This window comes from Petromyzon marinus, chromosome 35 (genome assembly GCF_048934315.1).
Source record: "Petromyzon marinus isolate PM22_M1 ecotype Great Lakes invasive population chromosome 35, UKy_Petmar_22M1.pri1.0, whole genome shotgun sequence".
Taxonomy (NCBI): Eukaryota; Metazoa; Chordata; class Hyperoartia; order Petromyzontiformes; family Petromyzontidae; genus Petromyzon; species Petromyzon marinus.
In genome coordinates, this window is record NC_133701.1 from 9,421,894 (window position 1) to 9,437,736 (window position 15,843).

Below are 15,843 nucleotides of genomic sequence, written 5' to 3' on the forward strand. Positions count from 1 at the left end.
GCAAAGAGGGTCGCTGCGCAAGGGAAAACATAATGCTGTGCATCAATGGCCACTGGCGGCTCTGACAGCCACTGGTGGGATGTTGACACTCCCAAGGCAGTGAGTGGAGTCTATCGATAATACAAGGCTGCCGACTTCCCACAGGGTGGTTACATATTTTAGAGACGTGGAGAGTTATGGGACAGGTTGGCAACGCCTGACCAGGAATTAATCTCAAAACCTTCCTGTTGCTTGCGAGTCAAGCGATCTCCCATGATGCCAAATGTTCAACATTTATGTTGCTCAGTGTCTAACCTACATCGAAGGTTTGTATGGGTCATTGATAATCACCTTGGATTCTAAAACAAGTCAACAATCAATGGCCAGGACTTGAATTCGCACATTTTGGACTGCGAGTTGAACTCACTCGCAACACCACAACCTGGCTGGATATTGATTATATTAATGATTTGCTCTCTAAACGTAGGAGGAGCACTATTCGTCTTAAGCCAATTCAACATTGTTCCTCAGCTATTCGATATATATGTCAGCTGGAAACCTATTTGTTGTACTCACGACTAGAGGTACCCGATTGCTTTTAAAGGTGGGCGATTCGCGCAACTTACATCTCCGTGTGATCCACTAACCGTGAACTATGTCCTGACTACACAAAACAACAAGATCATCAGCCATGATCTATCCACTGATGGATGAAGGCATCCCCACGCCATCACCATCAATCATCAATACTGGACATCTGTGAATAAGAGCTTTATAGCGCATCGGATTCCTCCAGTCCAAATAAATATTCTGATTCTGAATCACGGTGATGTGACGCAACAATCCATCTAGCGCTTGTGCATAAGGTGATCTCATCGATCCGTCTCTGCAGTTGATGCCCAATCTGGCATTACCCCTCATTTGGCCACCACTTCATCGCAAGTCTCGACCACCGGTCATCAACCATTCGAGTGACATGTGCTGCCCATGCCCCTTTTGTTCAAGTAAGTGCCGTGATACCCCGGTTTACGTCGGGGGGATGCGTTCTTGAAAGGTGCGACGACGAATATCGAAATGACGTCAATCGAAGCGATTTACAGGGTAGGTGGTGGAGGCGAAGGCTGAGAGGCGACGGATAATGAAAAAGGACGGATGATGTTGTCAGCGACGTGAGTGTAGGGTTGAGGAAATGCAAATCAGGTAGTGGTGTAAATATAGTGACGACATATTTGCAAAACGATGTAAAAGGGGGCGATGTAAATTGGGGTATTACTGCAAATCCAATGCGTGCACATTTCAATCTACGCTTCCTTGCGTGTTCTTTTCAATTATGCATTTTCCCTTGTCAAGTGTCCATGTTTCTGATCCGCAGGTAATAGGACCATAAAATGCAATGATTGAAAAAATAAACACATTCAGAAAAAAAAGTGGACACAAGTTTGAAATTAATCTTGAGCAGCGATTGAAAACACCTCACCACTGTATATTGACTCAGAGGTGGCAAGCCCACCCTTATAGCGCTTACATTAAAGGTGTGGGCCAACACACCCGACAAAAAGGGCAAAGTTATTCACAGAAGCGGTCAAATCGTTGGTTAATAAAAAAAAAAACTTAAATCGATGCTACTGACACAGTACAGGTGTCACAAAGTCTCCACAAACATACAACGTTTAAGCAATTGGTGGCATAAAAGGCGAGGAAAGAAGCGTGGAGGATATGCAGGCGTGTGATGACATCGAGGGACGGAAAGAGGAACGCATGGAATCAGAGAACGTACGGAGGTTAAAGACGGCTTTGAAGTTGTTAACCCTTTCCCGTTCCGATGACACACGTGTACGTCATCAGTTTTTCTTCCGATTCTGTTCCGATAACGTATTCGTCATTAAAACAAAACAAGAAAAACTTAAATATAAGAACATTATCAGTATCGAGGCTTTCAAGAGGCCATGCGGCACAAATTGGCGCCAGCAATCGCAGAGAGCGGCGGTCATGTTGCTACGGTTTTCTGTGGCAAGTACAATGTCTTTCAAAATAATGCCGCTACGCATCTCTACATACTATTAACGCCGAGTCGCTTGCGCGTTCCGGTATTCAGCGGTGAACGGGACTCACCCTGCAACTCGCAGTCGTCTCGGAAACGGAAAAAGGGTTAAGTACGTTGGCTCGGGCAGGACACGTCACGCTGGATGGGGACGATAGTCGCTGGTCAGGAATAATAGTGACGGAGTGGCAAGCAAGGAATGGAACGCGTTGTGAGGAGACCTCCACAAGGAGAGATGAAGCGATAAAATCGGCTCGCTTGTGTGCAGATGGTCTGTTGGATTACTAAAACGCAGGATCGTGGAGGATAGCGAAGGGGGTTTGGAGAGGCCCTCAACCAGCAGTGGATTGACGATGGATGATGATGGTTTACAATGCCATGAATCAATGAATGTTTCAAGAGAGCGCCACCAAACCTGTTTCTCAAGGTAGCCTTTGCCCTCCGGGTCGGCGACTTCCCAAATCTTTGAGCGAGAGAAATAACACAAACGCACATTCAGCGGAAGGTCACAATCACAACCACAGAACGACGACCACGAACCTAACACAGAAACTTTACTTTGTCCAAATAAATGAGCAAACTACTGTAAGCGCTACTGCCCTGAAGATTTTTGTTACTTTTATTTAATCTTTTTTTTTGTTATTTACAACCGCACGCATTCCTTTCGGCAGTGCCAAAACAAAACCCAGTGATTAGAATGCCAAAATATTTATTGGCAGCCATTCTTTGCTATAACCATAACCAGGACAGCAAACAACATCCAAGCCACTCAATGCTGTTCTAGGTTTTTTTTCTCTGGCTTGGGAAAACATATTTACATAAGATCTTGTGAGATTGCAAAAGATTGCCATCTTAAGTTTATCCCTTTACTTACAAGTAATTCAGTTGTAATCACTCCGATAGAATCTGTGAAAGTGTTGCACAGTCAACTTTGGCAGATTTTTCGACATTTTTGTTGGTTTAATCCTCAATTATATTTCAATTGTGCTCTTGGCACTGGGGGGTAGCGGGGTTGGTCGTGTAGTAATTGGTGCACTGTACTTTACTCTAAACGTAACTATCCGAATTCGATTCCTGGTCAGGGCCAACATCAGTGGCGAGTGATATCCCAACCAGTCCCGGGCTCCTCTTCACCAATCCGTGCTTAGCAGAGTGGTGGTGAAGTATGGTTGAACAACCCACTACAATCAACACGTCACGGGGAGGCCTTTATGCAGCAGGGGATTGAATTAGAGTTCTTATACATGGGAAGTCTATTAAACTATTATTTATTTTATTTTACCAGGTAAGGCCCACTGAGCTATATAGCTCTTTTTCAGAAGGGACCTGGCCACAAATGATAGCTCAACGAAGTGACTTATCACGTGGGAATGTATAGCAACCAAATACTCTAAAAGAGTCGAGGAATACCCTTGAGATTCACGGATTTTTCACAGTGTTCAGTGTCCCACGGCCTTGATAGGGATTCTCACATCGTTTATTGTTGTTTACCTCTCGTAAATACTACACTTAGACCAATTTACTGCAGTACACGGGCAGCTGCTGCCAATGGTTTAAGTTTTACGTGTAGGTCAGCTCCTAAAGGTTTCGACTTTACTCACATTGGTTCTATGTTTGTTTGTTGTAGGACGGAGTTAGACTGATGGCCTTAAATCTAAGTTGTCTTGTGGTTGTTGTGATTTTTGCCCACAGCGTTGGTGTATGGTGCTTTTTCGGGAATATTTTGCTGTTTTTTCCTGGATTGTCTGTTTGCACAGTCACATAGTCCCTTTAAGATGTTTTCTTGTTCATGTTTTTGTTTTTTGTTTGTTGCGGTTGCACCCGATTCAAGAGCCGAATGGCGCACAGGGCTATACCAAATAAATGAAAACTGAAACTGAAAAAAACTATGACAGAACAGCTGGGAAACTGATAACAATTATCTAAGGTTAGTTAGGGACTATACTATAATTTAATTTATTATGGGGGGTGGGGGGAAGTCGCTAAGTGGTTCAGCCCCTAATGTTGCAAAGAAAACTCACTTAGTAAACCACTCCCCCCCACCCCTCATTTCTCCAAAAGTAGACTTGCCCATGCCTGCGTGAGAGTTAAATATTTCTGTGCCAGAGTTTTTTTATTTCCCTCTCAATCTCTTGGGGTTTCCCTCTCAGTTTCTTGGGTTTCTGCCCGAGTCCCCTGGTGTTTCCAAAGGTTTTTTCGGTCGCGGTCTCACCAATTTGAACCCTTTGTGGGTCGACATCTAGGGGTTGCACATTACGATTGTTAACATTGGTACTGTGCGTTGAAAACAGGGAACTTCCAGCTTTGCCCTTTCCTTATTCCTATTAATAGTTATCTCGCTAGCTCTCTCTCGCTTGCTAAAAGTCTACTGTTGCTGAAAAGGATACCGTATTTATTCTGATATGGATTCTCATTGTGCCTTTGGTATACCCATTGCTGTGTTGAAGTAACAACACTCCGGAAGATGAAATCACTTCAGAAGGCTCTCTTATGTGATAATGGACAAGAATATGTTTTAGTTTCCTGTAAAGATTGTTCTTCAGTGTCAATCCACTGTTTTGGATTAAAGTCTCCACACACCTTATGAGTCATTGAGGTTATTGGATCATACTTTATCATGCTGGCCAGTGCAGTTTTGTGAAAGCGGTACCCAGGACTGGTTTGGATATCACTCGCCATTCATGCTAGCCTTGGCCAGGAATTGAACTCAGAGGAGCGCAGTGTGCTAACCATAGCGCCACTCCACAGGACAATTAAGACTGAATGTAATTTTCGTCTCCAGGGCTTGAGGTAAGCTGAATTAAATGAAACACCAAATTTTATGTCGTACTTTTCACAGAGTAGTTTGGTAACCCAGCCAGTCCGTCAACTCGCTCCACTTTCGAATCTGCTCTCATCACGGGCGGCTGAATCCCAGATTAAAACCTAGCACTTCAAAGTCTCTGACAAAGTTTGCACCATCAAAGCTGCTAAGCAACCCCTATATATTTGTGTTGCTTAAACAAAGCAATGTTTAAGCAACCTCTTACTCTGACCAAAATTAATGTTCACTGAGAAATACAGCAAGAATGTCAACTTCAGCAATGTTAGGAATGTTCGTAGAGAATGCTAGGCTATGTGCACAGGTATTTATGGGGCCAGAAGTTAAGAGACTCCAGGTTTTGCACAAATGCCTCTTGAGTGGCGAAAGTAAAGCTGCCACATATTCTACATTGGCCAGGACAGTCCCAGTGGTTTCAGAAAGGCTGTCCTGGTGTCATGTCACAAAGCAATTTACTAAAATGTTGGCCCTGGTTTGAAATGTTCTAGCCTCATTCTATGTTACATTGATACAATTCAATGAATTAACACTTGAATTGTATAATTATGGGTATAGCATTGATTAATCCATAATTTAATATTGATTATTAATTATGCAATAACTACATAAAACCTGTGCATATACGAATAGATTATTCTCAATTCAGATACGTTTTAATTGGTTTACATAACCCCTCCAGCCACTAGAGGCCGCTAAATTCATGACAACATAAAAAAAGAATCAATTCTTGAATTCAATATCCACCCTAAATTGCGAAGCTTAATTGAATGATAAAAGAGGTATCTTGACTTCCCATCATCAGCCATGGTCAATCCACTTATGAACGCCTTCTCAAGTTGTCACGATCTCTCCATGTACTGCGATGTAACAATCCTCACTGCAACTGCACACCAAGTGATTTCACCGCATCATCTCCACTGCGGGACATTATTTTGAGTGCACCCCCCCCCCCCCACTTTGACCACCACTTGGTCGTTATTATCACCCACTGTCCGTCACCCCTCCTAGTGGAAACTCCCTGCCAAAGCCCACTTTGCTTTTCTTAAGCGGTCCAAAGTTTGTGTCTTTTAACCCTGCGCACGTTCTCCGATTCGCCACGTTGATCTCTCCATCTCTCAGCGAATTTCCCCGCATGCGACCCTCTCGCCGTGCTCGTTTCAGAGATTATACAACGCACCCTTCTAGGCAATAATACAGAAGGGGGGAAAAAAACCCCCCAAAACGATTCGCGCACCACTTCCAGAGCACGGTGTCGCACCTCCAATTAGCGCGGTTGGCTACGTACGGCGCAAAAGAACTTCATCATCACGATCCATGGGCAGATATCCCGTAGGTATCCACTGTAGATTTCGTCATTTGTTTCCACTTTTCCTCCGTCTTGTGCCAATATGCTCAAGTAGCGCCACATCTTTCTGGCACCAACCTCTTACGTCGTCGTCAAGCCTTTCTCTGTTAGGTCTTGCTCTCTCTCCGGTTCCTTCCGTTTTTTCCGAACAACACACTTTTAGAAGTTCAACGTACCTAAAGTACGTACAGAGGCTCAGGTGTGTTGCCGTTTTACCTTGCCTAGCGTCAGGTCGGGCAATCCGGACTTCTTTAAAAAGACCACTGCTTGTGCGGCGCCCACCTGACCCGTGTTGCCAGGGTCCACCTGAAGTGAGAAGAGTGAGATACAGCCCTCTGAGCACACTCCGAGCAATGCACATGCTTAGCATAACGGTTGACAGAGTTTGGACCCAATTAAACTTCGCTCCAGCAACCAAGGTGGCCAACGTTTGCCCATCATACACACGCGCGACCGCAAACATGATACACACGCCAAGAACAACAACCGACATTCCCCACTAAGTGACAGTGCTGTAACCACATCACTTTTACCAGGCTAGGTGCACGCGCTGAGGCCACGTGAAGTGTGGAAGGCTCCCTAGTAGGGGGGGGGTCACCGGAAAGACCCAGGTGCTATAGGTTGATGGACTGAGTTAACTAGCAGATGCACCACCTGTGCTCCCCCACTGTGCAACACATACATACAAATACACACCCATACACATATACCCTTTATAAAACACAGCGACTGTTGGAACAGGTGCTGCTCGGTATTAAGGTCGGCGTGACGCACGAGGTGGTGGCGTGGCTAGCACCACTCGCCCCTGCCTTTGTCTCCCCAATGCTGATGTTTACACATGGCAAGAGCTACTCATTTAAGAAAGAGACGACATATGGGAGGACCAGGTCTGAGATCACTCGCCAATGATTTTAACTGTCAATTCCGCTCGCCGTGTTAATAGCACAGTGCATTCACCACAACACAAATGCTTCCCACATACACACACCACACATGTATACACACAGACATACAATTATTAACAACAATTATTAACCTATCATATTTTTTAAAGGTTCACTGATGAAGCAACATTGTCCAGTCACAAACACACATATACATACGTAAAAACAAACAAATCCAAAGATCCTCTGTATATAGCCTTAGACTGTTGGGGCAAGTGCTGTTACCACTTCCACCTACAGTGTATGAGGTGGTGGTGTGGGGAGCGATAGTGTAGTCACCATTGCGGTTATTGTGCTGCACCTCAAATCCGGTGACCCGTGTTCGATTCCCGCTCAAGGCCAACACCAGTGACGATTATCTGAACCAGGTGGATAAAACTTCAGCGCTGGGGAGACAAAGGTGGCCAGGCGTGGTCCTGGTCACCCACCCTTTCATGTGCCGTGCTGGCCTTCATAGGTGCTCGCCAATAGCACTTGTCTCAAAAAGTAATTTTAAGACTATACAGGGTGTCTTTGTCTTTGGTGTGGCTAACATCACTGCTGGCCACCTTTGTCATGTCAGTTCTGATGTGTACTCAATTTGGTAAACGTTGGCCTGGGAGTGGCCTACGACAGGTTCAAACACCACTTGGCAATGGTGTTAGCCCTGGCTGGGAATCAACCCGGGTGGCAGAGTTGCGTTGTGCAGGTGCTGCAAACGAACCACTGGGCCAGCACTGCATACATGCTTCACGAACGACGTATCAAATTATAGGATTCCTGTATTTATTTTGAACTTTTTTGATATTGAACCAACAGCTACTTTGTAAATAAAACAAGCTGCACAAAGCCAGCGCAATAGTTGAGCGACTGCACGCAAAACGTTGGGGCGACAGTTTTGGCAAGTCACAATCGTTTTTTTTAAACTATCGCCATCACTAACAACAAATGCTGCTGTAACATAGACTCAACCGTAAACAAAAAAATCAGCATTCATTCGCACAATAGCTCTCTGTCTCTGAATAAAGGCCATTGCGCAAAACATTAGCTTGAGATAAATGTATTTTTAATTCACTCCAATCGTCACAAATACAGGCTTATACCATACCAAGGAAGAAAGATGCTTTTTCGTGGATTCCATAACGCTTTCAAACATGCGTTTGGCCTCGGAAGTTATTTAATAAGCAGTAATAACGGCTGTGCTTGTGCCAGGCACCTAAAAGCAGTACATCCACTGAAGCTACGTACCAAAGCATAAGTTACAATATGCATCACTCTTCTACCACTGTTCCCTGCCAGCCAAGTAGCCCTTGAAAATGAGCATCTATGGGCTCATCGGGCTTTACCCTGGTAATAAACAGCTGGCATCATGACGCTGCATGTTAAGGCACACAAGGAGATGATGCCACGCATCACTTCGCCAAGGGGAATATTTTGGGATGCTGGTTATGACTCCAAGTATTGGGAAACCCTTCACTCAATAAGTCCCAAAGAGCAACACAACTATGGACTGACATTTAGTCCATATGATAAAACCTATTCAATAGTTACCCTGTACCCCACATTCATAAAGAAAGAGCCAATGCACTAACCCAGGGGTCGGCAACCTATGGCTCCAGAGCCGCATGCGGGTGGCTCTTTAAGGGACTGCTTCGTGATGTTATTTATTAAGGACCACCGTCTTGTATTCACGTGCATTGCGGCTCTTGAAAGAAGTAATTTTTTCTGAATTCGAAAAAAATGGCACTTCTTGTAATTTTGGTTGCTGACCCCTGCACTAACCCGTTAAACGTTATTTTTGGAAAAAAAGTGCAAACATAAGATAAGCCGACAATAACGCATCCTACCCCATAGCCGTGATTATTTTTGTGCAACAAATATAGTAGGTTAGAGGTAGCCGAGTGGCTCAAGAGGTCGCAGAGCGCTGAGCTGGCACCGCTGTAACCCTAGGTTCGAATCCGGTCAGCTGCCCGTGATTAAACCGGGTTCTCAACAGTGGCGAGTTGATGGTCTCAACGCCTTCTAGTAAATTAGCCAAACACCCACATAGAGGACCAACAGAGCTTGGCAAAGTGTTGGTGCCAGTTATGGCTGCCTTGCCAACTTGATTTCCCGCGCCTGTTTGTGAATATCAGTGCACGTTACAACATTTTCGGGAGTTTTGAGGTTAAATTTTAATGAATGACAAGATATAATAACGTAGAATTAAGTTATTATTCTTAATCAATTAAAAACAGTTGTCCGATTGCTTAAAATTTCCCATTTCTCAAATTCCCAGCAGTACAAGCTCCAACAATAAGTCAATCTCCTTTCCCCCTCTCTCTCTACTCTGTAAAGAAGGAACATTGCCAGAAAAAGCCGCAAATTAGAAATTTTTGCTATTTTAAAGTCACGTTAATAATTAATTTGACGGTTTGTTATTGTGAATATATATTGGCCAAAGTAAAAAAATGTCAAAGCACAATACAATTTCCACAAGATTTTTCTGTTTAAAGAAACCATTAAAAAAAAAGCTGTTCCTTTTTTGGGATTTGCAGTTTTGCATTTACAGGGTGGTCCAAAAGTTACTTTAAAGGTAACCGTTATCAACTTTATGATCTTCCACGATCAAGCCAGTGCAAGATGAAGCTATTACAATTTCAGAATCTGAATCTTTATTTATACTGGAGGAATCCGATAAGCTATCAAGCTCTTTTTCACAGATATCCAGTCGAGGCAGGTAATAAAATTACAACAACAAGAAAAGCAAATCACAAAAAAATATATAAAATTAAACTATGTTTTATTTTTATTCTGGGTTCTTTCGGTAAAGTCACGTAGAAGGGAAACAATAAAAATATAAAACAATATTTTTATGGAGAATTGAAATAAAATAAAAATACATTTTGATTTAAAGCTTTCGTGACTGCAGAGATTCATATTCTTGGTTCTTTCGGTAAAGTCACGTAGAAGGGAAACAATAAAAGAATAAAAATATTGTAGTCACAAAAGCTTTAAGTCAAAATTTATTTTTATTTTACCAAGTAAAACCCACTGAGCTATTAGCTTATTTTTCAGAAGCGACCTGGCCACAAATGATAGCTCAACAAGGTGGCTTATCATGTGGAAATAAACGCACGTTTCTAAATTCACAGGGTCCTGCAACATAACGTTCCATGTATCAGCTGCGCAATAACTTATTTCAATTCTCCATCTCCCAAAGTGATCATCACCTTGAGCGCGTTCCTACCTTTGGCCGCCACTGCATTGTTCCCGAGACGGGAGCACATTGGTCTTTTCTTAGAAAAGTACATTTGCGCCATATCTGTACTTCCAACAAACCGCCTTTAGTTATTTATTTCAGAATCAGAATATTTTTTTTTTATACTGGAGGAATCCGATGAGCTATAAAGCTCTTTTTCACAGATGTCCAGTAGGAGCCGGTCGGGTATAAAGTGTTTTCTGTTAATGACGATAATGATGGTGGTGGTGGGTCAAATTTTAGTCAGTCTGTACAAGAAACTGTATGTCAACAAATAAAACTCTGGTTATAGAGGAAGAACAAAGTACAGGCTGGTCCTCGCTTTTATGACACAATACTTCCTGGAAACGCCGTCGTAAATTGGACCCCGATTTTCCCACAGACAGTAAAAATAGGAGAAAACTCACTTGCCGATGTGTTATTCCTTTCATCGGCCGTATTTAACAGGGTTTGATTCGTTACAAAAATCCACAAAAACAGCTCGAGAATTACAAAAGCTCGACGCCAAGTCACACCGGAAACTGGACTGATGCGGTTCAAATGCGACCTGTACGACCAACATATTGTTGGTCGTACAACCCGGGCAGACGTAACCGGTTTTCCGAGCTTTTGTGGTGGTTGAAAAGAGGGCACCGTGAAGAAGCAAACATGCTGTAACTTGAGATTGTAGGATTAGTTGCAGGAAGAGCCACAAAAATAAATAGCTCTTATCTAATACACGGAACAAATGTTGAAAAAAATTACAAAGACAGCAAGGGGAGGTGCATTCTTGGCCTTACACTTCGAGACAGAGAGAGGAACACATGGATCAGAGAACATACCTCACAGATTAATGCCATACTTTTGACAGTAAATAGAGGTGAGTGGGATTGAGTAGGACAAGTCAACGTCACCAGAACGGATGATGGGCTAGCGGTCGAGAATAACGATGGAGTGGCAGCCAACAGAGTGAGTGCCCCTCAGTGGATGTCTACCCAGCGATGAGATCACCTGGTGTGCAGATGTTAGGTGAATCGTTAATATGTATATATGTTGAACATTTTTCGCACCATACGTAACCAGCCGTGCTAATCACAGCGGAGCGGTAGTGTAGCGTTTAGCGCGCTGTGCTATGAACCCAGTGGTGCGATGTGTAAACAGCGCCACGAGAGAGACAAAGGTGACCGGACCTGGTGCTGGCCACTCACCCCCTCGTATGCTGTGCCGGCCTTCAAAGGTACTTGCTAACAGCACTTGACCCAACAGTCTGTTCAGGCTATATGGGGGATCTTTGTCTTTGTTAATATTACAGAAGCAGATAAGGTTTGGAAAGCATGGGAAAGCCTTCATCCAGCAGTAGATTGATCACAACTGATGGTGACGGTGATGCTTTTTATACATACGTAACGAATTACCTATGCTCCGTGAAGCAAGCTATCCGACACACGGTTTGAGGCTAATTTAATGAGAACTTGTTGAGATAAAAAAATACTGAGAGACTTCAGAACAGCTCTCGGGGTATGTTGTTCAAAGATCTCAGTGGTGACAGCCCAACATTCGGACCTCTGAGCTACCGTGAGTGGTTAGTTATTTTGAAAGTGCCGTTTGTGAACATAACGTTTGAAGCCAAAATGCAACACCACAGACCGAGGAAGCTGACCGACAAAAGTAAAACTCACCAAGCTATTTCCAGCCATTGCGATACATCAAGTTGGTGGTGTTGGTGATGACAGTGTTGATATTAACAATTACAGTGGTACCTCGGTAAACGTCGTTAATTCGTTCCAGAAGGTAGGAGGACTTATACCGAAAGTGACGTCTACCAAACTAATTTTTCCCATAAGACATAAAGGGAAAGGAAATAATCCGTTCCAGAGTATAAGAAATAATATTTTATATGGCATAGTATACATTAATGGGGTTGTAGACAATAATTTAGACACTACTCATTACTAAAATGCATACATAAATTAAAATAAATGCATAAATTAAAATAAATTGAAATAAAAATCTAATTTAACATCACTTTACCTTGCTGAGAGGAGTTGAAACACGTGAAAATTCACAGAGAGTTATATAGTAAGGGTTGTGCACTGAACAAGATCTACTGTACAGGCAGACTGAGGAGCAGCAGCTCTTTGTTTCAGTCGTGAACGGGGTCTACGCGGGTACGCGGTGACTTATCCCGTCCCAGACAAGTTCTAGCAAGCGCGTCGTATCCCAAGCAAGACGTCTTATCCCAAGACATTTTTTTTAGTCAAAACACGAAGTATACCAAATTCGACGTATTCCAAAGTGGTCGTATACCGAGGTATGACTGTATGAGGATGATGGCAATGATGTTGAAAATTATAACCAGAATAACCAGAATGATAATGGTGATAATCATGACAACGGTTATGATCAGTATATGATGTTGACAATTATGATGATGTGACTGTATTGACCGTGGCTGGGATTTGAATGTGTACAGCTACTCACCAGTCGATAGTATTTTTCATATACAGGATTTCCACTGGATAGCTGGAAAAGACACACACAAACACCACACACCATGGAAAATAATCCAACTTTGGCAGCGACAGACCAGTTATCCGGGACTCGAAACAAGTCTCTCAATAATGCATCCTTCTGCCAGCATCAATTCAAATAATCTGTCGTGTAAAAAATCAAAACACACACACACTTGCGAATATTTTCAAGTGAAATGTTCAGGACCAAGTGGTAATTAAGTAGAGACTCGAAACCTCTCAACGGTCGCTCGGTATCCTGGACATTCTTGACAGTGTGCAAGAGTGATGGGTGAAGAGAGAACAACAACAAAAACCTGTGAAGACAACAACCATCCTGCAACAACACAAAATGTGCTTTTATAACGCCCTTCATGCAAAGCATTCTAGAGCCTTTCTCAATAAAATTTTTACTGCAAAGGCCATTAAATTTCGATTTAAAGCTTTCGTGACTGCAGGCATTCATATTCTTGGATCTTTCGGTAAAGTCACGTAGAAGATGATTGCTTGTGTTGCAATCGAAACGTCGTGAGGATTTCATAGTTTTATTAATTATTATTTTATTAATTTCTCTTCTACGTGACTTTACCGAAAGAACCAAGAATATGCGAAGGGCATTAGCTAAAAAAATTATGAATCAATTATGAGCTAACTGCAGATTGGAAGTGCTTCAGAAGAACGTGCCAAAACAATTTCAGAACTTTGGTGGACAACCTCGAGTGTAAAAACCACTCGAATATCGGGTCTGAAATATACTCAGCATCTCGGCCTCTAACGTACCGCACACTGTTGTTTGTAAACCGATGTCGACCTAGCCAAAAAGACTTGTTCTCTCAAAAGGTTTATTTCCTGGCAAAAAAAAAGTCTCACGAATTTGAACGTTCACCAATCACGTCGCATGCCGCGGTTTTACATGGAACCTGTGATAACTTGTAAAGAGGTTGGAATACGCTCAACCACAGAGTCACCAACGCCTTAGAGTAAACATACACCACCCACCACAGAGGACCGCTTCCAGGGAAATACCACAGTGTGAAAAAGCCAGCCCAGTACAATCAGGAGTTTAAATAAAATAACATAAAACATAATGCAGACATCTATGTACACATGTATGTTGAACAAACTAAACACAAATAGCAGTTCTAAATAAATGAGTTTTCAATCTAAATTTAAAAATTCATAGCTCCACTGGTTTCCTAATATTGGAAGAGCGTTTCAGATGGCCGCAGAAGCGCTTCTGAAAGTGCGCGATGCGGTGACCGTCTTTTATCAATGGCTAGCCAAAAGCCGCTGCGAGGATGACCGGAGTTGGCGTGATGGTTTATGCTAAGAGGTGTATGTATGTTGTACTTCTTTTGCACAGTACGTGAGGGTGGTTGTTAGACAACAGTCAGATACATTTATTCTATCAGGTCAGAACTTGAGCCTACATGGGTTGCTTTACAAAGCTGGCGACCTGGTCAAGACTGCCATAAGTCAAATGGAGAGATAACGCGGGCAAACAATCTATCGTAAACATAAGTGCAAGATGCAATACAGTAATTAAAGATGCTCGTTGCAACTAACGATTTCATACGAAGCAGAATACAATCATACAGAAATATGACGATGAGTAAAACAGTTACTAGATTGCAATGGATGGGAATTTACAATGGGTGAAGTTAATGGATGGAGGTAACATAAACCGCATTGGGATCAGTATTACGGCAACATTTAAGTTCAAATAGAGCCTCTGCTGCACTGGTTAACAGTGCATAAGAGAGTCCAGTACACCAAACTACCTGAGCAATGCCATCCGCCCACGTATACCATCACGACACCTACGCTCATCTGCTATAGACCTGCTTGGTTTAGGAGAGCAGAACGGAGTTGTCCATCGGCAGCCCTGTTTGTGGCTTGGAGCAGTCTCTGTCGAAGGAAGTCCGCTCAGCCATGACAATCGGTGCTTTAAGATCAGCAGACTAAAAACATTTATTTTCTCTTCGGCTTCGTTTAAGTAAGTTTCGTTTTTCTCAGTGCCGTCGGCGCTTCCGTCTCAGAATTTTGCTGAATATGGAGCATTATAAATGTTGTATTTATTTATTTAAAGAAAATATGCAGTTACAGCCTTTTCTGTCAATCCATTGCAGTTGTCTGCTGGGGTGACAGGCCCGGGAAAGCGAGCTGTGTAGCTCCAGGGTCTTTAACTCGGGCAATAAACTTCTGGCTTCTTCCGACTTTTGACCGCGTGTGTCGTGGGATTTGACCGTACTTCACCACGCTGGTCAGCGCAGGTTGGTGAAGACGTATAAGCATAGACGTGCATTACAACAACGGATTTTATTAACGTGTAGTTGTTCCCAGGTAGTTTAATTATTCACAACAGATGTTTAGGCTGGCCAAACGTGTCATAAGACCCTATACCACCGGACATGAACAAATTAAATTGTCGCATGTACAAGCGAATTGCATGCCAACTATTACTGTTTAAGCTCACTGGAAAGCTGCAGAGCAACTCTCAAACCCAAACCGAGCAATTAGATAATACGTTTCGCTTGAAACTGTGCCAAACACCTTCAGGGAAAATTACAGGAAGTTGTTGGATCACCCACGACCCTATGACAACCTGGCAGGCATCGTGGCCACCCAAAACAAGCAGACTGAACCCCGTGTAGCTTCTACGATCTGACAGGGTCAGGCATGGTTCCGTGTGATTTGCTCATTGGCTATATATTTGTAGTGACTGTGAATGTCACTGTGTGGTGCCGGGCTTGCGAAGCCACGGCGGATAAGGTGTTGTCATTATGTGCAGCCCGGTTACTGGGCGTAGTACCAGCCCTAGCGGGGCTTCGGTGAGCGCTGGTCAGTGCGGAGGCACCACGTACAGTGTGCGGTGCGGGCTCCCGGTGAGGGAGCGAGAGGGAGTGACAGCCAGCCAGGGTTACGTTGGGGCATGATACGCTGGTTGACCTGCCGACACGTGACCAGATGATATTGGAGGGGGGCCACCGGTGGACAGGGGCCG

The 15,843-nt window shown here is 43.4% G+C and overlaps 1 protein-coding gene across 2 annotated transcripts in view; it reads right to left on the reverse strand.

Annotated features, from left to right (window-relative positions):
- LOC116948941 (uncharacterized) overlaps window positions 1–15,843 on the reverse strand; it is a 90,804-nt gene that overhangs the window by 65,798 nt on the left and 9,163 nt on the right. For both annotated transcript variants that reach the window (XM_032966243.2, XM_032966242.2), the window contains exons 2-4: window positions 12,811–12,852; window positions 6,403–6,492; window positions 2,436–2,483 (exon numbers count right to left, since the gene is read on the reverse strand). In XM_032966243.2, the coding sequence (XP_032822134.2) occupies window positions 2,436–2,483; window positions 6,403–6,492; window positions 12,811–12,852 (180 nt within the window). The remainder of the gene's footprint in view (window positions 1–2,435; window positions 2,484–6,402; window positions 6,493–12,810; window positions 12,853–15,843) is intronic.